Source organism: Bombina bombina, chromosome 1 (assembly GCF_027579735.1).
Source record: "Bombina bombina isolate aBomBom1 chromosome 1, aBomBom1.pri, whole genome shotgun sequence".
NCBI classification, from domain to species: domain Eukaryota; kingdom Metazoa; phylum Chordata; class Amphibia; order Anura; family Bombinatoridae; genus Bombina; species Bombina bombina.
Window position 1 is genome coordinate 1366217744 of NC_069499.1, and position 23555 is coordinate 1366241298.

Sequence of the window (23555 nt, forward strand, 5' to 3'; positions counted from 1 at the left end):
TTAGAATCTTAATGAAATACAGATCACAATTCAAGTTACAGGATGGTTTGTTAATTAGAACCTCCCAAACTGGCATCCAACAATGGATAGTACCCACCAAGTTCAGAGGTCTAATGCTTCAACATGCCCATGATTCTCCCACATCTGGTCATCGTGGCGCTCAACTCACATATGAAATATTGCGTGATTACGCTTTTTGGCCACACATGTTGAAAGATGTTCAAACCTACTGTCAAGGGTGTTTAATCTGTCCACAGTTCCAACCCACTGCGCCAACGCATAGAGCACCATTGCAGAAAAGGGGGATGGTAATTCCATGGTCAGATATACAAATTGATTTTATTGGTCCAGTAACAAGGTCATCAAGAGGTAACAAATACATGTTAACTGTGACATGCCTGTTCACTAAATGGGTAGAGTGCATCAGTGCACCTAACAATAGTGCTGAAACATGCGCAGCATTACTCATCAACCACGTGTTTTCAAGATTTGGTTTACCCCAAAGAATCGAATCAGATCGGGGAACACATTTCACCAGCAAAGTGATGACAAAAATGTGGAAAGTACTAGGGGTTAAAGAAAGCTCCATATTGCTTATAGAGCTGCCTCAAGTGGTGGTGTGGAGCGTTACTACAACCAGTCCATTGTTAAAATCCTCAAAAGGTTTGTGAGTGAAACGGGTAAAGACTGGGATGTAAAACTACCCCTAGTCCTAATGGCAACTCCAAGTAGTGATACCAATATGTCACCTTTTGAACTGATGACTGGTAGAAGAATGGTTCTACCTCAGCATCTGCTATACCGTACATCAGACCAAAACTTGATAAACGCTGCCAATACACATCAATATGTGGAGAACCTAAGAAAGCACCTGCAATATGCCTTTGCATTTGCTCAAGGGAATTTAGAAAGAACCGCAACTGCCACTAAAACCTATTATGATCTCAAAACGTCCAAAAAGGAATATGAAATAAATGATAAAGTTTATCTTTATAACTTTGGAAGAGATCAGGTTAGGGAGAAGTAATTTCTTCCCTCATGGAAAGGTCCTTTTGTCATTACTGACAAAATATCTCCAGTCGCCTATAAAATACGGATCCCCAAAAATGAAAGTTTCATAGATAAATGGGTCCATATCAATCAGCTGCGATCATGGCATCCTAAGTCCCAACTACTAGTCATAGAGGGGGAATGAAGTGTCGTATCCCCAAACGCACTAAAGACATACTGTAGTTTAAAGATGCCTAGTTGATGAACATGAAGGCTCAAAAATGACAGACTTTCTACATAGAAGACTGTCTATGACGCGTACAGTCAACATCCTCACCAAATACCCTTGACCTTAAGCCAATTTAAATACATGTGTCCTACATCTATTTAAAGTTGGAAGGGGGATTTATGTCAGAGTATATGAATATTATGATGGAAATTATATATATATATATATATATATATATATATATATATGAGACCACAGGATTAATTAGATGTGAGGTTGTGGACAACAGCTTCTAGTCCACTGTGGGTCCCAACCCCCTACCAGATGGTATTAGCTGGGTGAATGCACGTTTATCATGATTGAAAGTTAGCATAACTTTGAAGCACACCCTCCTGCTGTGTCAAACACACAAACATTTTCCTAAAGGAATTGTAACTCAGTGACCATGTTCATTTTGACTATGTGCAGAGTCTTATGGCTCTAAGACATTTGGTGATGAGAAAGAAGATAAAATCTAAATAGCTGGATAAGCATAGTACTGAAATTACAGGAAACCCCTTGATTATTTAGAATAAATAGTCTGTATTTTGAGTGGAGGGTGTGCTCAAGGGCCCTCTGGAATTTGTCACCTAAATCTTGGTGACTTCAAAGGAAGACAAGTGCTGCAGACACGTGTGATGACAACAGTTCTATCTCACTGAATCTCTGACATTTGAAGATGTATTGCAGACATACGGCTGGGGGGAAGTTGACACAAATAAAAATAAATTTTTTTTTTTTATTTTTTACAAAGGGAACAGTGCCAGTTTTCCATATATGTTTAAAATAATTCAAATAACCCATAGATGTATATATATGTTGATCTGGAACACATTATATTAAATAAATAATTGCTGCATTGAATATATATATATATATATATATATAGGAGATAAATTCAGAATAATTATAGATTAAATAACAATTTTAATAATACCATGATTAAAATATATCTATAACATGCTTTCCTGTTTTTCCAGATGGAACCTAGGGATGACGCATGCGGGATGGATACATGGATTGAAATAAGTCATATCATATGATTGTGCACTAAATGTTTATAAAATTTTAAATACATCTTTTGAAATATAGTGAGATGGATATATGGAAGTCACCTTGATGTGCTATGACTATAAAATATTGACAATCTGATATCAAAGTATAAATTCTCTGTTAGGCTAAATGAAATATAAATGCTAACAAGAGAAATTTACTAATGCAATAAATTATATATATTTAATAGGGAAAATTAAATTAACAATGTACTTATTTTTGATATAATATAATGGTGTTTGGTATAGAAATGATCAGAAAATTCATAAGATACTACCCTATCTAAAATTAATATTGTGAGTGATTGATGCAGGAAGTTATGATCAAATGAATAGCCATTTCATAGAAATACTGAATTGTTTTAAAAATGTTGGTTAGGTGAATCTGTTTTGTGTTTGTCTGCTGCCCCCGAGTGGCCAGAATCCAGTAGGACAGTTAAGGGAATTAACTGTTCAAAAGATGTGTTTCCATGGTGAACATGTTCAGCTCCGTTAAGGGCCAATCCGATTAGATATTCCAGATACCCAATCAGAAGGGACAAGCAAAAGGGCCACCCATATTCATCACCTATGATGGAAAAACTTTATATAAGTTAATGCAAGAGAAAGAAGGACAGATTGTGCTAAGCTAACTTGTAACTGGGTGCTGTTTTGCCATTTTACTCTGGCAAAGCTAATCTACCATTTTCTCATTGATTGCAATATATACTTATTGGTGATTCTGAGGTGAGATAATTCCTATTAAGAAACATTGGAAACTGGATATCGATTTGTTTATTTGGTAAAGTATACAAAGGTTATTGGTAAGACCATATTTAAATTATAATTAGAAGATTTAAAGGAGCACTCAGTGTTTTTAAACTGTATTGCATAGCCTTAAATAGCTCTTAGCTTGTTTGTTTGTTGCCTGTTTGTATGCAAATATTTAAAGCAAACATTCCTTATTGCTGTATGTAGCAGATTTAAAGAAGTAGTTTGTATTTCAAGTTAGTATTTCATAAGCCTGTGTATTGTTAAACATATATCATTGATGCTAAGTAAATTATCTGTGAAAATTTTGATATTTTAAAGTAGAATTGTGTTAGAGTGAAGTGTGGGTAAATAGCTGAGTATTTTACTTAGAATCCCTTTGTGTTAATTGAATGAAAGGCTATTTGTAAATAAGGCTGGTTTTAAAAGGTAAACTTTTATGAGTTTTGTAAGAAGTATAGCATAGCTTAATAGTTTTTGAACGCATATAATATTGTTTCATGTTCTGGTATTACAAATATATTCCAATATGCTCATAGATATTAACTAAATAAAAGAATTCAGGTATTTATATTAATTTTATGGTTTCTAGTAGATGCATATTGATTGAGGGTTGATATTTTTAAATGATAATTTTTAAATACATTGTATTATAACCCTGCCATAGGCTGATACATTATTTGGAGAGCACTACTGAAATTCTTATGAATATACTGACATAATACTTTATAACATTTAAACCTCTACATTTCTGCCTGTTGCTAATTCATTTAAGACAGCCTCTTATCACATGCTTTTTATTAGCTTTTCACAACAGGAGACTGCTAGTTCATGTGGGCCATATAGATAACATTCACGCCTGTGGAGTTATTTAACCTTTTAATGCCGTTATGCCGTTGTATTCCGTCACAACGGCACTGGACTTTAAAGCCGTTATGACGGAATACAACGTCATCGCAAACGGCTGTCCTGAAGCCTACTAGGCAGTCTGGAGGGTGTTCCTATCGTCTTAGGGACGCCCCCCAGACCGATCCCATAATTGAAATCTCGCAATCTTTTGCATGATTTAAATTTGTCTACATCAGAACGCTGTTCCGATGTAGACTTTTTAACCCAGTCATGAAAAGGTTAACAGTCAGCACAACGCAGCACTAATTGGCTAAAATGCAAGCCAATAGATAATAAATAAAAAATCATGTGATCAGGGGGCTGGTCAGAGGATGCTTAGATACAAGTTTATCACAGAGGTAAAAAGTATATTAAAGGGACAGTAAACCTAGGAAATAATGTTATATAATTCTGCCCATAGTGCAGAATTATATAACATTAGCTTAGTTCCAGATTTCTAAAGTGAATAGTTAAATAGATATCACGCAAAGAAAACAGAACACCGCTCCTGGCTCTACTGAGCGGCTCTGTTTTCTTCTGCTAAGCACAGATGATAGATTAGATTCGGTTCCAGCTCCATGTCATGACCACAATCTCTAGATTCACACGAGGAATAGCCAATAAGATGCCACAGATAGAAGTAAATTAAAAAGTTGTTACAATTGTATTCTTTATCTGACTCATGAAAGAAAAATGTTGGGTTTCATGTCCCTTTAAGCTACCTGTATCCCTTCTTTTAACAATTTATGCCGTTACGTTTGTTAACATTTCGATTGGATCAGTGTTACTTGAGCTTCTTTGTTATTGGCTATCTGTGTGGGTGACTGCTTGCTATTATTGACTGTCTGCGCGGATGCTTTACTGTGATTGGCTGTTTCTTACAATTTTTTCTCACTATGACTGGCCACCATCCAGATCCCGGCCTTACTGAGTGACAGCATTTCCGGACCACATCTCCCAACATGCCCTGCGGGTGACGGTCCCGTGACCCGGTTGCCTCGCTCCTCCCGGGTTGTGGTAAAGATGGCTGACGAGGACGGGGACGGGATCATCTCAAGCCAACGGAACGGGGGCGGGGGGTTCAGTATTGTTGGTGGTCCGAGAGTAGTGCGGATAGTCAAATCCGAATCTGGTTACGGGTTTAACGTGCGCGGCCAAGTGAGCGAAGGCGGTCAGCTGCGGAGCATCAACGGGGAGCTGTATGCGCCGCTCCAACATGTCAGTGCAGTGCTGCCCGGGGGAGCCGCTGACAGGGCAGGGATCCGTAAGGGAGACCGCATCCTAGAGGTGTGAGTATGAGGTGACAGACCAAGGTAGCATCCTTAAAGTACGGGTATTAAGGGGAGAGGGTATCACTAAGATGAGAGCACGAATGGAGAGGGGGTATCACTAAGATGAGACCACGAATGGAGAGGGGGCACCATTAAGATGGGAGCACGAATGAAGAGGAGGCATAATTAAAATGGGAGCTCGAGTGGAGAGGAGGGAGCATAATTTAATATGGGAGAACGAGTAGAAAGGGGGCTTCATTAAGATGTTAGTATGGGAGGAGAGGGGCATCATTAAGACAAGAGCAGGAGAGTAGAGGGGACATCAATCATTAAGACGGGAGCAGGGGATTCTAGGGGCCACCATAAGGACGGTAGCAGGGGATTATAGGGGTGAGGAGGGGGACATTAAGTTTTAAGTTTTGGGAGGAGAGGGGCATCATTAAGATTTGAGAGGAGAGAGTGGGCATCATTAAGACGTGAGTATGAGAGGAGAGAGGGGGCATCAGTAAGAATTGTGTATGATAGGACAGGGGAGATATCAGCAAGACGGGAGTATGAGAGGGGGAATCGGTAAGAATTGTGTATGATAGGACAGGGGAGACAGCAAGAGTGAAGTATGAGAGGGGGCATCAGCAAGACGGAGTATGAGAGGGGGAATCGGTAAGAATTGTGTATGATAGGACAGGGGAGACAGCAAGACGTAAGTATGAGAGGGGGCATCAGCAAGACGGAGTATGAGAGGGGGATATTAGAGGAGAGATGGGGCATCACTAAGATTTTAGTATAAGTGGAGAGGGGGCATCAGTGAATATAGGTGAGTATCTTGGAAATGCGAGTATAACAGAAACTATGGGGGATAGAATGGGTAGAATACTGGAGATGTGCCTACTGGTAAGAGAATGCAGAGCATTCTGTAGATGTGTATATACAAGGGGAAGAAGAATGGGGTTAAATTCTACAGGTGTAAGTATGAGGGGAGAGGCCTGGAGGATATTGAAGTGTCATTTTTTTTTATTTATTTAAGTCTGTACTGCTATCCTTTCCCCAAAACAGAATTAACCCTGACAGTGATCCTGTCTGCAATTAACGTTAAAGAGATATTAAAACAGTATGAGATTGTAATATAAAATATTTAACTATGTGTTGTTAAACTCTTCAATATATTTTCATTATTTATTTTGCTCCCTTTTCCTGTAATTTAACCTTTATATGCCGTTAGGACGTTTCATGCTGTCCTAACAGCGCTTGACTTTAATGCCGCTAGGACGGCATGGAACGTCCTGCTGCCTCCCTCTTTTAAACAATTAAGATTAGAACTGGGGGGGGGTGCCTAGCAGTGTAGGCAGTCACCCATGATCCGATCCCAGCCTTGAAATCAGGTGATCGCATTAACGATCACATGATTTCATTTTTCCAGCAAGTGTTTACATCTTAACTTTGTTCCAGTGTTAACCCTTTCATGACAGGGTTATAAAGTCTACATCGGAACGAAATTGAAATCACACAATCGCGAGTTTTCAATTATGGGATCGGGTCTGGGGGGCGTCCCTATGACGCTAGGAATGCCCTCCAGACCACGATCAAATCCTGCAAGTCTAGTAGGCTTCAGGACAGCCGTTTGCGATGACGTTTTATTCCGTCATAACAGCTTTAAAGCCCAGTGCCGTTGTGACGGAATACAATGGCATAACGGCATTAAAAGGTTAAACACTTTATGCTGGCACAGAGGTGTTAACTAAATTATTGCACTATTGTTTGCATATAGCTGTGTGTTTAACTCCTGCGAAAGGGGGTTAAACAAAGTTAAAGGGACATTAAACCCTATTTTTTTTCTTTCATTATTCAGATATAAAATACAGTTTTAAACCACATTCCAATTTACTTCTATTATCCAATATGCTTAATTCTTTAGATATTCTTTGTTTAAGAAATAGCAATGCACATGGGTGAGACAATCACACAAGGCATCTATTTGCAGCCACCAATCAGCAGCTTCGGAGCCTATCTAGATATGCTTTTCAGCAAAGGATAACAAGAGACTGAAGCAAATTAGAAAATAGAAGTAAATTAGAAAGTTGTTTAAAATTGTATGCTCTACCTAAATCGCGAAAGAAAAAAAATGGGTTTCATGTCCCTTTAAAGTGAATGTCAATTTTCAGCAATGAGTTCCCGGTTTTTAAAAATTCTTTTAAAAACAGGGGCACTTTCATTGATGAAAATTTACATTGCACCGGATTTGTAGAAATACTTGCCTTTTTACTTCTGCAAAGCAGGATCGCCGATCCCAGCCTCAGTTCCTCTGTACTGACGTCAGAAATGACAAAACCGGCTTCCTCCAATCATGGCTTGCACCCCAGAGCATCCATCTCGTGATGCCCGGCTGTGATTGGAGGAAGCCAGTTTCGTCATTGCTGTGGTTGCACAGCAGGAAGAAGAAGGCGGGGGATCATTGATCCGGCTTTGCAGAAGTAAAAGGTAAGTATTTCTACAAATCCAGTGCAATGTAAATTTTCATCAATGAAAGTGCCCCTGTTTTTAAAAGTATTTTTAAAAACCGGGCACTCATTGCTGAAAATTGACATTCACTTTAAAGTCCACTCAAGAGCCAGTGACGAGAAGCAAATGTGTGTAGCCACTATTCACCAGCTAGCCCCCTAGTGCACTGCTGTTCCTGAGCTTACCTAGGTACGGTTGTCTACAAAGTATGTGAAGAGAAAGAAGTAAATTTAAAGTTTATTATAATTGCGCGCGCTATCTATGCTGTAGAGTTTAATGCCTCTTTAAATGTGTTGTTTAAGTGCTACATACCCTAATTGTGAGCTTAACTGACCCTGTCCCCAAGAAAAGTAACCCTAGCAATGTTACTCCAAACAGACTACAGCGTTCTCCCCAGGACCTGTTTAATGGGCACACCACCTGGCTGATTTTACTGACCACCCATTTAAATTAAACCGGCATTATTGAAACATTTTTTGATAGCCAAACTCCACCCACTATTTTCCTTATTTGGAGGAGCCAATCTGGGGTTTAGTCTGCAGATAACAAACTATCCACGGTCATAATATTAGTATAAAATCCATTGTTTTGCGTTGTTAATTATAGTTATAGAAAGGGGTGTACCAGGGTTAGGCTTGAGAAGTCAGTAGGGTGCATTTTACATTCTGAGAATAAAAATAATCCTCTGTTTTAAGAGCTAAATTACAGGCAAAAGGGGCACAATAAATGATGAGACTATATAGCAAAGTTATTTCACCATGCTTAACTAAACGTTTTAAATAAAAATCTGGTTACTGTCCTTTTAAATAACATTATTCTGTGCTTAACTCCTGCAAAGTTAATGTACTGCTCAGGATCTACAGAGCACTGCTGGTCCTGAGTGGAAACAGCAGCTGACTCAATCAGCATTGCTAATCGCACAGCTGGGTCATGCCACTAGCACTGCTAATTGGATGAGCGTCCGTTTCCACTTGGGACCAGTAGTGCTCTGCGGGTCCCTAACAGTACATTAACTATGGGTTTAAACCTTTTTGCAGGGGTGTAACCCGTAACGTTGCAGCATGGCTAGTGCTAAAATGACATGGTTTAACAAATTAGGTCATTTTTATCATTATAGTGAGTAGCATTTAGTTAAATAATCAGTAGCAGAAAGGGTGGGGAGGGTGCAGTTTTAACTTTAGGCGTGACCATTTATTTTTGACTACACTGAGTTAAAGTGTTTTTGTTTTGTTTTTTAAATAAAAGCTGATTGTAAACTCTTTACACTGACCTTTAAAGGGATATGAAACCCAAATTGTTTCTTTTGAGATTCTGACAGAGCATTCAATTTTTAAAAAGTTTTCCATTTACCTCTATTATCAAATATGCGTTGTACTCATGGTATTCTTTGTTAAATAGCTATCTAGGTAGGCATCTGGAGCACTACATGACAGGAAGTAGTGCTGCTATCTTGTGCTCTTGCAAAAGGTTAACATTCTTGGAAAAACTGCTGCTATATAGAGCTCCAGACACATGCACGCTCCTGAGCTTACGTCCCTGCTTTTCAGCAATCGATACTAAGAGAATAATAGAAATACATTAAAAGTTGTTTAAAATGACATGTTCTATCTGAATCATGAAAGAACATTTTTGGGTTTCATGTCCCTTTAAGCAGCCTTTGACAGATGTCTGTAGTAGTATTCCAGTGTGTTCTCTGTTTTATTCTTTCTATAGTTGTTACTTTTATTTGGGAGCTACCGCAGTGCTGTTTGGCTATTGATACGAACACATTTGGTTAAACTGTAATTATTATGAAAAGTAAACAAAGTATCTAGCCTAGGGCTTTTTCAAGCACAATTATATTTTTAAAACATTCTAAAATCTTAAAGGGACAGTAACCTATTAGCGTCAGCTTGGGAAAAAAGCAAGATATTTGAGAGTTTTTATCCCCCAAAGTTATACTTGCCTTGTTTCCTCTCCAGGCTCTTCTGATCAGGGCTTTTTTCAAAAGCGATTTGCGGGGCCCGATAAAGCTATTGAACTAAATATAGCGTGCTCTGGTCTGGTAGCGTGATACATTTAGTTCAATGGCGCTATCGAGTGAGCTGTGATTTAGACATCGCTCCCACAAATCGCTTTTGAAAAGACTGTGCAGAATTATGTAACATTATTTTTCAAATTTACTGTCCCTACAATAAGCACACACACCGCAGGGTTCCAAATCCCTTCTAAAAACACAATTGGGACCCACATATTTTACCTGGAACAGCAAATGTGGTTACCTGTGACTTATTTTATCTAGTTGCAGCGTTAACATTTGGAAGAATATGCATGTCACTGTACAGCAGTCCTATAGCCTGCAACATAGTGTTCTATTCTTACTTTAGAAGTATTAAATTCATCTGGATTTTGGAAACTTTCTTCCAAATAGTAATTACATTTGCAAAGTGATTTGTTTGTTTCTATTTTTACATTTGCAAAGTAGTACTATTACAGACAACTTGAATCCCAGCCTGTTAGCAAAGCATCACAAAGTGATATGGAATGCAATAGATATTTACAAATCCATCCTTTCTGTATGAGCAACTGTTGTCTTATCGCTGTATATAGTATTGGCAATTGGACTTGTGACTTCCTGGCAGCTATAGGTCTGTAGCAATACTTCTATATATTGCATATGATGTTTTTTCTGCTTGTGTCAGTCGGAAGTGAATGTCAGCTGTTATTTGGGTACGTTTGTAAATGTTTGGGGACATTCCGCATTAGTATTTCTCAATGCTGTCATATTGCTTGTATTGTGTGAAAATGTTTCACAAGTCACATCCTCATAGTGCCCCTACTGACCTCACCTTGAACCCAGGAACAAAAATATTTCCGAATTACAACAAACCTGATTTATTTCCCACCTAACACTCGGGTGATCTGTTATAGGTGTGACAAAAGGTCACATGGCAGTCTTCTAGGTTATTGATTTTTCTCACCTAGGAGGGAAACTGTTTTTTGTTTGCCATAGATAAGTATTATTGATGTTTCTTCCTATGGACTGTTCAATTGACTAGTCTTAAAATGCCCTTTTGTTATTGAATGTGAAATGATGCACATGTTCTAGTGCAAAAATTCCTTCAAGCATTCTATTTTAGCGTGGGGTGTTAATAGAAATCAAGCAGATGGGATTTATAGGAGTCTGGCAGGGAAAATGTTAGTCCATCTGTGATTGGTCCATTCCCGCCAAGCACTTCTATAGGTGTTCCATGAAGGGTTCATTTGCACATTTATAGATACCTATTAAAGACCACTACTTAATTGTTTAAAATATTGTTTTAGTTATGTTAAAGCTGTTTGTGCAATGCTGTTGGGATATAAGCTCACTCCCTGCAGCTCTATTGGTGTTACATGAAAGTCACTCACAAGCATACAGACAGCAATAACAATCCTCAGTACAGAACATGTTTTTACATAAAGTCTGTACATGTAATATTACTGACTAGAGCTCTCTCTAGACTAACATTATTCACTCACAGAAGCAGAACTGATAATGTCTTGAGCTTGATTGGTCACACAGGCTTTAATTGCTTCTGTTTCATAATCACACGTCCCTAGTAGTCACACACAATGTCTGTGTGTTGGGACTAGTGGTTTGTGAGAGAGGAAGGAAGTGCTGCTCTAGGAAATATCAAGTGTTTGTATTTTTCTGTTTTCTGTACTTGGTGTTCTCACTACTGTAAACACTTTTTTTTTTTTTTTTTTTCCTCATTTAGTGCTTACCATTTACTTCCTTATTGTAGGAAGAGGATTGTGACGTGCAATCATGGGACCTAAATCAGACACCCCCCCCCCCTCGATTAGACAGTCTACACGTCATTACTACATCTTAAAGGGACATTATAGTCAAAATTAAACTTTCATGATTTGGATAAGGCATGCAATTGTAAGCAACTTTCCAATTTACTTTTGTCATCAAATTTTCTTTGTTCTTTTGGTATTCTTTGTTGAAAGCTAAAACTAGGTAGGCTTATATGCTAATTTCTAAGCCGTTGAAGACAGCGCATGTGTGCCATATAGAAACTATTGTGCTCACTCCTGTGGAGCTATTTGAGTCAACACTGGCTAAAATGTTATGTCTCTCAAAAGAACGGAGATAAGGGGGTGTTCTGTTATGTTTGCCTACCTACTTGCAAATACTCTGTCCACGCATGCGCTCACTGCCGCAGTCAGCAAATATTACAGAACACCATCCACAATTTCGGCACTAGCTGGGGATATGAAAATATCAGTTCCAAAAAAAGGCAATATGTTCTTTTATTCGGTATATTGAATATTATTATACTGATGTATTTGATTAAAGGAGTCCACGTATTTCAATAAAGCAGATATAATCTAAATAGTTACAAACATTCCCTTTCATTATGAAACGCTAATACATGCCCGTTTAGTGCCAACATTGTGGGAGGTGTACTATAATATTTGCTGACTGCGGCAGTGAGCGCATGCGTGCAAAGGGTATTTGCAAGTTTATTATAGGCGTTGTGCTCTAATATTTGCCGACTGTGGCAGTGAGTGCATGCGTGCAAATGGTATTGGCAAGTTTATTGTAGGCGTGGCCGTAAGCGTTGCATAGGTAGGCAAACGTAATGCCAGGAGTGCAGGGTGTAATGTGTGAAACAAGGGGGTTGTAGTCACAGATAGGATCCTGCAGCTAGACATTCATGTAGTCTGAAGGGCAGTGATGCTCAGACTCTCTATTGAGATTAAAGCAAAGTAATGTTTACGTACCATGAAGAGCTTGAGTTGTCTGTAAGCAATGCAGGATATTAAAAGGCTACTTTTTATTGTTTAGACCCTTCTCCCCTCCACAAATCCATGGTCTCTGCCTTAGTGTCTGTGTTCATATACACCATTATAGATGTTTAATGTCTGTCCCAGAGCCATTTCCTTTCCCTTGGCCAGGTCCATTTACATCACAACTACACATCGGTCTCACAACTGTGAAGTACACCAGTTACTTTCCTCTTCTCGCTGCGTCCTTGCATGTATAGCCTTACATGAACACATTTTTACTTATACCTCTGAGACATTGCTTTTTTATATCTGTCTTTCCTCACATTAGTTTTATCCTTTCTGCTATTTCTCACCAGGAACGGTGTGAATGTGGAAGGAGCCACACACAAGCAAGTAGTGGATTTGATCCGTGCCGGAGAGAAGGAGCTGGTACTAACTGTATTGTCTGTTCCACCACATGAGGCAGATAGTCTGGACCCTAGTGACGACTCCTCTGGACAGTCATTCTATGACTACACAGAAAAACAAGCTGTCCCCATCTCTATCCCTACATACAAACACGTGGAACAGAACAGCGAAAAATTTGTGGTGAGATTATAGTAATTCCCATTCTGTGCCATGTTTGTAGGTAATCTGTAAGGATTTGTCACGTTTGTGGTGAGCATAAGAATGTCAGTAACTTCCAGTATTGCAGTAAAAAAGGCTTACATGTGTAAGAACTAATCAGCAATACTGTTCTCATCTCAACACCCCCTACCCAAAACGCATGGTATCTACTGTATTCCCGGGCCTTGGCAAGCAAATAAGCACATACAGAACTTGTGTGAAACTTGTACTTTGTCCCACACTCCCTAGAGAGGCCAAAAAGCGAGCTCTGTAAGACTGCAGATCAAAGCTGGTTTAGACCACTTGCAATATTTTGAAAGCCTTCAACAGATTGGGCTTTTTGGCCTCTCTAGGGAATGTGAAGCAAAGCTTATTTGGAATGTAAAGGGGCACTATACAGTAGATTCTTTTGGAACTTATCTTGGACATTGCAGCGCAAAGTTTGTGTGTACACCAGTCTTTTTAGCCTAAACCACAACGCAAATGCAATTTTTAACCCCATCCTTTCAATAGCCACCCATAGCTTGATTTAGACTGTGCTGCCTACTGTCATTAATCGGAAGCCATACCATCTGCCCCATAGAGAAACAGCAGAACAGGTTGCAACAACTCTGCTGTAGCTGGATTACTCAAGGGGGGATTGCCTCAAACTATGGTTGGTCCTCTTGGTGAGCTAGCACTAGGGATGAATGCTGAAGTTCTTAGTGTGTTGCACTTTCACAAGAAGAAATTGGCTCCGAAAATACTTTCTGCCAAATTCTATATTCGGTATTTAGAATGCACATCCCTAGCTAACACCCATTTTTAGAGTGAGGCGAACAAAATGTGTCCCTTTTAAGTGTGGAATTATGTGCATGTTAGTAATTTGTAAGAAATACTTCAGTTAATGGTTTTAAATTCTTTTTCACTTGTGTGATTTAAATTTTAGACGCAGCTTAAATTTTATATTTGTGGTTTTATAACCTATGTGTGCGTGCTTAGATAATATGTAATTTATTATTATTATTATTATTGTTATTATTTCCCAGCGCTAAAAACATGAGTCTACTATGCGAGGTGACAATTATGAGAGAGAAAGGGTTAGAGGGCCCTGCCAAGAGTTTCACTTTTGTAAATCTGGGGTCTCATGAAGGTGATCTACAAAGCAGCTGGACTCTTAGGCTTGCATGCTAAGGGGGTTCAAGGGGTTAACTAAAGAAGGAGAGTAACTAAGATAAGAAAATGTTAGTATATATTATGCATCCCTAAAGAGTAGAGTCTCTAAGGAAGGCTTGAAAGTTTGAAAACAAGGGGAGAGTCTTGTGGAGCGAGGTAGAGAGTTCCACAAATAGGGGCCAGTCTGGAGAAGTCTTGTAGACGGGAATGTGAGGAGGTAACAATAGAGGAGGAGAGAAGGAGGTAATAAGCTGAGCGAAGGGGACGGGAGGCAGTGGATCTAGAGACTAGGATGGAGGTATAGGGTGGAACAGTGTTATTGAGAACTTTAAATTTTAGTCAGGATCCCCAATGCAGAACATGCTGTGATCTGCAATGTCATCGCACAAAATGCAGCATGTCTGCCGAAAGAACCGGACACAAGGAGTGTTCCCGCTAAGGCAGTGCTTAATTTTCCTGAGCGCCATTGGCGCAGCAAAAGAAAACAAAAAAACCTTCGATTTTTACTAGAACGCAGAATATTTTATTCCCCTTTCCAGCTCTCCTGCTTGTCTGTTCCAACTCTCACCTCCTTGATAAATCCGCTAGCGCAGCATGAATTTTGGGCTGGCGGCGGACAATGAAGCAGCTTCAGTTACTGGGCAGACGGCTGGGTGGAAATAGAGATTTATTAAAGATTAATCATAATAAATTGACACTGCAGGCACAGCTAAAATGGCGCACCCGAATATTATACTTTAATGAGCCGCGAATGCATAGCGCAAATGCTATAATAAAAAAAAAAAAAAGAAACCCCCACAAAACTGCTTTTATTATGAGCCGGGTATGTGCGATTAAGGCAGCGCACCCAGCCTTGCATTGTTTATTTATAGCGCACTGTGAGATGACTGCTATAGTTCACCAGTAAAATAGTTATTTGTTAGTCTCCCAAAACCATCGTTAATTGGGTCAGCACTTTAACATTCTGCACAGGGACTCGTTGACAAGTCCAACTTTACACCTTCTTTCAGTGTTCCACTGGAGTTTATAGTGGTATTTTGCAATTTTTAAACTAAATGTTTTAAGTTATTTTATTAGGTGGCAATAGCAATACCAGCTCTGGGTCATTAGGACATTCTGTAAGTACACAGTCTGTGGTGAAATGACATAAAAGAAACTTAAAGGGACACTGAACCCAGTTTTTTTCTTTTGTGATTCAGATAGAGCATGCAACTTTCTAATTTACTCCTATTATCAATTTTTCTTCATTTTCTTGCTATCTTTATTTGAAAAAGGCATCTAAGCTAACGAGCCAGACATTTTTTGGTTCAGACGCTGAACAGCACTTGTTTATTGGTGGGTGAATTTATCCACCAATCAGCAAGAACAACCCAGAATCAATCAAGTTTGACTACAATATATAGTAAGTAAAGTGCGCACATGTTTTAGTCCCTTGGCCAAAAAGTGCACTGGGGAAAATTTTCGCGCACAGTGCCCAAAAAAATGAGAGGGTGTATTGGGCACATGCAGAAACTGTTAGCACTTTTGCTTTACAGCACTGCTCCACAACAGGTTGTTCTCCTCAAACAGCTCTCTGCTTTGGCTGCACTGTGTAAGTTTTCCTTCACACAATGCAGCCAGAGAGTACAGTATACACTAATTTTCATTTAAAGAGACAGTCAAGGCCAAAAAAACTTTCATGCTGCAAATCGAGCATGTCATTTTAAACCACTTTCCAATTTACTTTTATCAACAATTGTGCTTTGTTTTCTTGGTATTCTTAGTTTAAAAACTAAACCTAGGAAGGCTCATATAATTTCTAAGCCCTTGAAGGCCGTCTCTTATCACATGCTTTTTTTTATTTGCTTTTCACAACAGGGGAGAGCTAGTTCATATGAGCCATATAGATAACATTGTGGTCACGCCCATGGCAGACACTGCACTAATTGGCTAAAATGAAAGTCAATGAATAGAATAAAATGTCATGTGATCAGGGGGCTGTCAGAATATGCTTATATACAAGTTAATCACAGAGGTAAAAAGTATATTAATATAACAGTGTTGGTTACGCAAAACTGGAGGAATGCGTAATAAAGGTATTATCTATCTTTTTAAACAACACAAATTCTGGTGTTGACTGTCTCTCTAACTGCATGTAATAGACACTCATATAAAGAATATGCACATATACTTATCTAAAAATCGAATATAAAACCAATTAAAACTTACTTATACGCTCCCGGTTTAGCACTGTTAAAAAGGTTAGCAGGAACACCCACTGAAAGTGGTTCTATTGCAAAAAAAAACAGACCCCCTTCCTCTGTATATGAAAAGACTCTTTACACAAACAGGAGCAAGCTGGAGTTAGGTATACATCGGTATTCTCCTAAAACTTTGGGGTTTGGTTAGGAGTCTGAAAACCAGCGCAATGTTATTTTAAAATAAGCAAAACTATAATTTAAAAAAAAAAAAAGGGAAAAAAAAGCTGTATAGGCTATATAAATGGATCATCTACAAAACATTTATGCAAAGAAAAATCTAGTGTATAATGTCCCTTTTTAAATAGAGCAGCGCTGCAAATCGGCAACACGTTGATTGATGACTGCTCTTAGGGATTTTTTCATCCCCCACCCCTTAGCCTTTCATGCACCTTTATTACTAAATGTTTTGGTGTTTAGACAAAGAGCAAAGGAAACAAATGTATTCAAGAGACATTTTAAAAACTTAAGATTTAGTTTTTCTCTCTAGCTAATTTGCAATGCAATTTTCAACTGCTGCAAAAAATTGCTCTTTTCTTCATTGCAATTGATTTGATGCTTTAGTGTAACTGCCTAATTTAAAAGTGAATTTCATTTTAAAATGACCTGCAGAAAAAAAAATTTCACTAAAAAAAAAAAAAACTCATCGTAGAAAATAGAACAAAAGTTCTGCCTCTGGGGTCAGGATTTTGTGTTCTGGAGGAAGCCAGTGAAGGGACTGGCATAAAGGTGCAGCAGATTTGTAAGGGATCAGCCTGGCAGAGTCATTTATTATGGATTGTAAGGGAGATAGATGACGGCTAGGGAGGCCGGTGAGGATGTAGTTGCAATAGTCAAGGCGGCAAATGAGAGCGTGGATTAAAGTCTTAGTTGTGTCTTGTGTGAGGAACTGCTGAATTTTGGAGATTGGTTTTTTTTATTTGGAGGCGTAGGAATTGGCCAAAGACTGGCTGATGGGGAGTGAAAGAGAAGTCAAGTGTGACCCCAAGACAACAGGCATGCGGGTAATGTTATCAACAGTTAGAGAAAGTTGGGGGGTAGGAATTTTGGAAGCAGTGGGGAAAATAAGGATTTTAGCTTAAGGTAGTGATAGGACATCCAGGATGAAATATTGGAAAGACAGTTGAGTTAGTAAAGAAGGGGATAGGTGTGGTGCAGAGATGAAGATTTGGGTATCATCAGCATAAAAATGTTATTGAAACCCATGGGACTGTATTAAGCAACCGAAGAATGATGTATACATTGATAAGAGAATTGGACCAAGGACAGAGCCTTGTGGTACCCCAACAAAAAAGTCGTAAAGGGTCAGAGGATGTGCCAGAGAAAGTTAGACAGGTAAGAGGAGAGCCACAATAGGGCTGTGTCGCCAAAGGATTGGAGGTTTTGGTGCAAGAGAATGTGGTCAAGAGTGTCAAAGGCTGCCTTTTGATCTTGCTCTAATTAAGTCACTAGTAACCTTAATGATTGCAGTTTCTGTGGAGTATTGGGGCGAAATCCAGATTGCAATGGATCAAGGAGGGAGTTTAATGTGATAAATGTGTATTTATGAGCCCTTTTCCAGAAGTTTTGAGGCAAGGGGGGAGTAGGGCGTTAGTTGGATGGGGACAATGGATCGAGAGAGGGTATTTTGAGGATAGGTGTAAGAGAGGAAGGGCAGTAGTTGTGAGGGGATGGGATCAAGGGGACAGGTAGTGAGGTGAGAGGAGGATATAAGGGCAGAAACTTCTTTCTTAGTAGCGGGAGCAAAAAATCTGAATTTGTGGATTTTATACATTGGTGATTGGTAGTATGTTGAGAGATAATTACATTTCTGATGAAATCTATTTTGTTGGCAAAATCTAGAGCTGAGAGAGAAGTAGAAATAGGAGATGGGAATGTGAGAAAAATGGTGTTTAAAGTGGAGAACAGATGTTTTGGGTTTGAAGAAAGAGAGTAGAGATGAGAGTAAAGAAACAATCCTGCTTGGAGAGGTTAAGTGCAAAATAGTATGAGTTTAAGATGAACTTGTAATGAAGGAAGTCGGCTGAACACCAGGATTTTCACAAATGTCGCAGTGCAGGAACATATACGTTGGTAGCATGTCAGAAGAGAATACCAGGGCTGAAGAGTGCATGACTTTTAAACTATGGTAGGAGGTACCAAAATATCAAGGACCACTGTAAGAGACGTATAGTGATAGATAGATTAGTCAGGGCAGGAAAAGGAGGAGATGGGTATGAGCAGAGGTTTAAGAGAGTTTGAAAAATGTTGCAGATCAAGTGACTTAATGATCCTGTGGAGTTTGGTGTGAGGGTTAGAAGGGAGAGCAGTAGGAGGTGCTGTGATGTTACAAGTGAGGAGATGATGGTCAGAAAGGGGACATTTGTGAAGTTTGAGAGATTGCATTGCTAGCTGGGAATCAGAGGTCCATCATTGTGAGTGGGAGAGTCGGACCATAGTGACCATCTATATATTGCTTTTGTTAGATCATGTTAGATCATGTCTTTCTGTGGAGTGCTGTTGCTGCATCTGCACTGTATTTTATTTCATTAATTTATGTTGGACATTTTACAGGTTTACAATGTATACATGGCTGGGAGACAACTTTGCTCCAAACGTTATCGAGAATTTGCCATCCTTAACCAGAACCTGAAACGTGAATTTGCTAATTTTACCTTCCCTCGGCTACCAGGCAAGTGGCCGTTCTCCTTGTCTGAGCAGCAGCTGGATGCAAGGAGGAGGGGATTGGAAGAATACCTGGAGAAAGGTGAGCAGGCACAGAAGGGACACAGTAACTATTGGAAAATAAAAGGGCTGAGAAAACACTGAAAATGCTGGGCAAGAATGAGTGGGCATAGTTTGAAGCCAGTCTTGTACCTGAAGGTGTTATGTGGAAGCTGGGGCCAATACCTGTGGTTATAATGTTGTAACAGGAGGGGAATTGGTGCAAGAATCTTTGAGCAGGTGAAGTACTTTAGAGACCTGGTGGTGGATGCTATCCAGCAAAAAGATATGACTGAAGTACATAATACACTGTTCTGAATTACTAGAGCAGGGAAGCGCCCAAAGAATGAAGCTTGTATGTTGGAAGAAGTATGGCAGTTTTTACCCTACATTAGAGTACAGCGTGAAATAGGAGAAAACCAAAGGAGAATAACAGATTAGAGGGACGATTTCTAAAACTCCCCCAATTTTTTTTTTTATCACTTTTTTTTTTTTTTTTCTAGTTTGTTCCATTCGAGTAATTGGAGAAAGTGACATCATGCAGGAATTTCTTTCCGAGTCGGATGAGGTAGGGAGACCAATTTGGACCTGGTAATGTGCAATTGGACAATGTTTTTCCATTGGCTAACGCTTCACTCCTACACGCACATACTTTTTCCTTTCTAGAATTACAATGGAGTGTCCGATGTAGAGCTTCGTGTTGCATTACCTGACAAAACTACCGTGACGGTCCGTGTGAAGAAGAACAGCACCACTGACCAGGTGTACCAGGTAAAGTGATCAATATAATCTATCCTCGGGTTCTTCTGCTTGCATATTTTTCAACTTTACCCTTTGTCTTTCTGCCTTCCCTTATCCTGCTCTGATTCTTGCAGGCCCCAAGTTGGGTGGCTCATTTTTCTCAATAATTTACTTGTTTGACGCCCTATGCTCTGGTTGATTACTTTTCTTTTTCCCAGGCTCTTGCTTCAAAGATTGGGATGGATGGAATCACAGCCAACTACTTTGCTTTGTTCGAGGTCATTAACCACTCCTTCGGTCAGTGCACAGAGTTTGTTACATGAATATTTCAAGCACATTTCTACCCACCCACCACTCTATTTTAATTATTTGCTTGATTATTAAATCAGAAGAGTTAAAAATACTAATAAACAAACTCCATTCAAGGGTAGCTATAGGCTTAAACCTACTATTTGGTTGAAAGTTTTAAAAATGGTCTGTAGAAAATTATATAATTCATGAAATAAGTATACAAAAAATTACTTGATCTTATATGTTCAGTTGTGCTTATGAGTGTGGCACTTAAATATGTATTTTTTCCATGCAAATCCTTATTTCTTTCCTAAGATATGGTGAGTCCACGACTTGAGTAATTACTGTTGGGAATAGCACTCCTGGCCAGCAGGAGGAGGCTAAGAGCACCACAGTTAAACTGCTAAGTATCACTACCTTATCCACAACCCCCAGTCATTCTCTTTGCCTTCGGCGCATGAAGGAGGTGAAGTTTAGGTGTCTGAAGAAAAATGTAGATTACACCTATAAGCAAGTTTTGGGGTATAGCCGTATTCCACGTCATTCCTTGCAGTCAGGTAGTGGTGGCTTTAAAACTGTTATGAACTTGTAAAGAGGTACTTACTGCGTTTTCCTAATAATTGCTGCCCTAGATTAGAAAGCCAAAGTTGGCTACTCTGTTCTTTTTTTTTTCTTCAAAGGTCTCTGTGAAGAACTAGGTCTTCTCATGCCTTGTAACTGTCTACATGTCGGACACCGGAGCATGTAAGTGCTTTGTCTTCCAGTTGGGGAGACCATGCACTTAACAAATTAAAAGACACTGCTTTTTTTATTGGGATATAGATAATCCTGTTGTATGGGTTACACTGGGGCATGAATCAGGCACTGTAGCATGTGTGAGACTAACATTTAAATTCTTTTAAAAAGAAAGGGTAAAATGTTTTTATTAGACTTGATAAAACAATACGTTTAAACTGAAAGTAAGACTGAATTTTCTATTTCAGCAGCTTATTCATTTCCCCTTTGCTTTAAAATAAAACAATGCAACATTTTAAACTGTCAGGTTTGAAAAACCGGTTATATCTGGTACTCGGTGTACGAGGAAGCTATTTTTAGTTCCCCTCTGTTGCAGCAGTAATTTGAAAGTCGGACAACATAACGGCAGTTGCGGTCACATGACCGGCTTTACTTCTTAACTTTTCTGAAGAAATAGTTGTTGGTTGTTTTTTTTTGTTTTGTTTTTTTTTTCTCCATTTCTGGGTGATCCGGTCTTAATTGGTAGTGGTAAGGCACCTCAAAAATTGAGGTGTGGGGTTGCCTGAGGGGTATTAGAAGTTTATTAAATGTTTTTTTTCTTAACTTTTCTCACATAATTTTAGCTGGGGATCGATCCTAATTTGAGAAAATCTAAAGTGTATTTTTTCCTTGGCTTATTTTAATTGAAAATTTTAAATCTTTGTAACTTATCTGTAAAAGTTTATTTACTGTTTCACAACATCTCTGATATGGAGCTAGAGCCTGCTCTCATGAATTCATGCTTATTATGTTTAGATGCATAAATTTCAGCTCCTATGCAATTTTTGTTCTTCATGTGTCAAGAAAGCTTTGCAAAATAAAGGTAAAATTTTTGAGCCTAATGTCTCTCAGGATGCTGTTAAAATAATACCTCAGCTTTCTCCTGCTATGTCTCTAGCCTCAATGGCATCACATGCAGTGCCCTGCGGTTCCTCTATAACTCTATTTAAAAGCAGAAATTGCTGCCCAGGTATCTTCAGCGGTATCTGTGGGCATTAGCTGCCATTTCCAGATTACAGGGAAAACACAAGAGCAAATTCAGAAAGTAAGCTGCCTGTCCTCAGTTCTGCTTCCCAAGTAGCCCTTTCTCATAAGTCTGATGAGGAAGATACATTGGGACTTTCTGAGTGTGAAATCTTGGATTCTGACAGTATAATTCCTTCTGAGACTGAGGTGATGTCCTTTTAGATGTAAGCTTAAACACCTTTGTCTATTGTTAAAGGAGGTTTTAGCTACTTTAGATGACTCCAATACCCCTGTCATTGTCACTCCTAAGAAATCTATTAAACTTAATAGTTTCTTTGATGAACCTTCCACTTTGGAGGTTTTTCCTGTGCCGGACCGTGCTAGGGAGATTATCTCACAGGAATGGGAGAAACCAGGGGTGTCTTTTTCCCGTCTCCCATTTTTAAAAAGGTTTCCTGTCGAGGACTCCATTTTAAAGACCCTTTGTATACTGTACCCAAAGTTGAAGGGGCCATTTCCACTCTGGCTAAGAGAACCACTATTCCTATTGAGGATAGCTGCTCTTTTAAGCATCCGATGGACAAGAAGCTGGATACTTATTTGAAAAAGATATGTTCATAAAGGTCTCCAATGGCAACCTGCGGTATGTATTGCCACTGTGACTAGTGCGGCATCTTATTGCTTCGACGCCTTGTCTGATTCTCTTCAAGTAGAGACTTTCTTGGATGACATTCAAGAATTAAAACTCTTAAAGGGACAGTACACTGTAAAATTGTTTTTATATGATTGTATTTTCAATGACTTGTTATACCAGCTGCAGGGTATAAAATGTATGAGAAATTGCATTTTCAGGTGTATTTGTGTATATGAAGCAGCTGTGTGTTTTTTTTTTTTTTTTTTGTAAACCACAGCCTATTACAATGGGTTGAGCTTCAGGTAATATCAGATCTCATTATGTTATCACTTTTATGTACACATACTTGATTCCTTAGCTTTGTCTAGAAAACCAAAGCTCAATACTTAGAGAGAACAATGGAAAATTATCATTTTATTACTCAACGCCTCCCACTGAAAGTGTAATCTCTTCTGCTGGCTGTGTTTACTTAGGCTATTCAAAAGAATATACCCCAGTATAGAAACTTTCAATATAGGTTGGGATACCACAGGCTAAATCGGCTTTGTCAAATGCCAAAATAGGGGTAAAGGAGCTACTTGTAAACAATTTAAAACACTCCAGCAGGTAAAATTAATCATTGGGAGAACATTTTTGGGTGAACTGTCCCTTTAAGTTGGCCAATTCCTTTTATTGCAGATGCCATTTTAAAGGTTGTTAGACTAGGAGCTAAAACTTCTAGTTATGCTGTCCTAGCCTGCAGGGCATTATGGTTAAAATCCTGGTCTGTGGACGTTTCCTCTAAAGTCAGGCTTCTGGCGATTCCTTACAAGGGCAAAACCTTGTTTGGACCCATTTTGGCAGAAATTATCTCTGATATTACGGGTGGAAAAAGGTATTTTCTACCTCACAATAAGAATAGGCCTAAAGGACGTCAGAGTAATTTTCATTCCTTTAGTAAATAAGGAGGAAAGCCTTCCCCTTCTTCCAAGCAGG

General features: G+C 39.0%; 1 protein-coding gene across 1 annotated transcript in view; it reads left to right on the forward strand.

The window, feature by feature from the left end:
• The first annotated feature begins 4890 nt into the window (after positions 1-4890).
• SNX27 (sorting nexin 27) overlaps positions 4891-23555 on the forward strand; it is a 34227-nt gene continuing 15562 nt past the window's right edge. The window contains exons 1-6 of the mRNA XM_053704063.1: positions 4891-5237; positions 12830-13061; positions 19025-19217; positions 19678-19742; positions 19841-19945; positions 20134-20212. Coding sequence (XP_053560038.1) covers positions 4972-5237; positions 12830-13061; positions 19025-19217; positions 19678-19742; positions 19841-19945; positions 20134-20212 — 940 coding nt within the window. The 5' untranslated portion in view covers positions 4891-4971. The remainder of the gene's footprint in view (positions 5238-12829; positions 13062-19024; positions 19218-19677; positions 19743-19840; positions 19946-20133; positions 20213-23555) is intronic.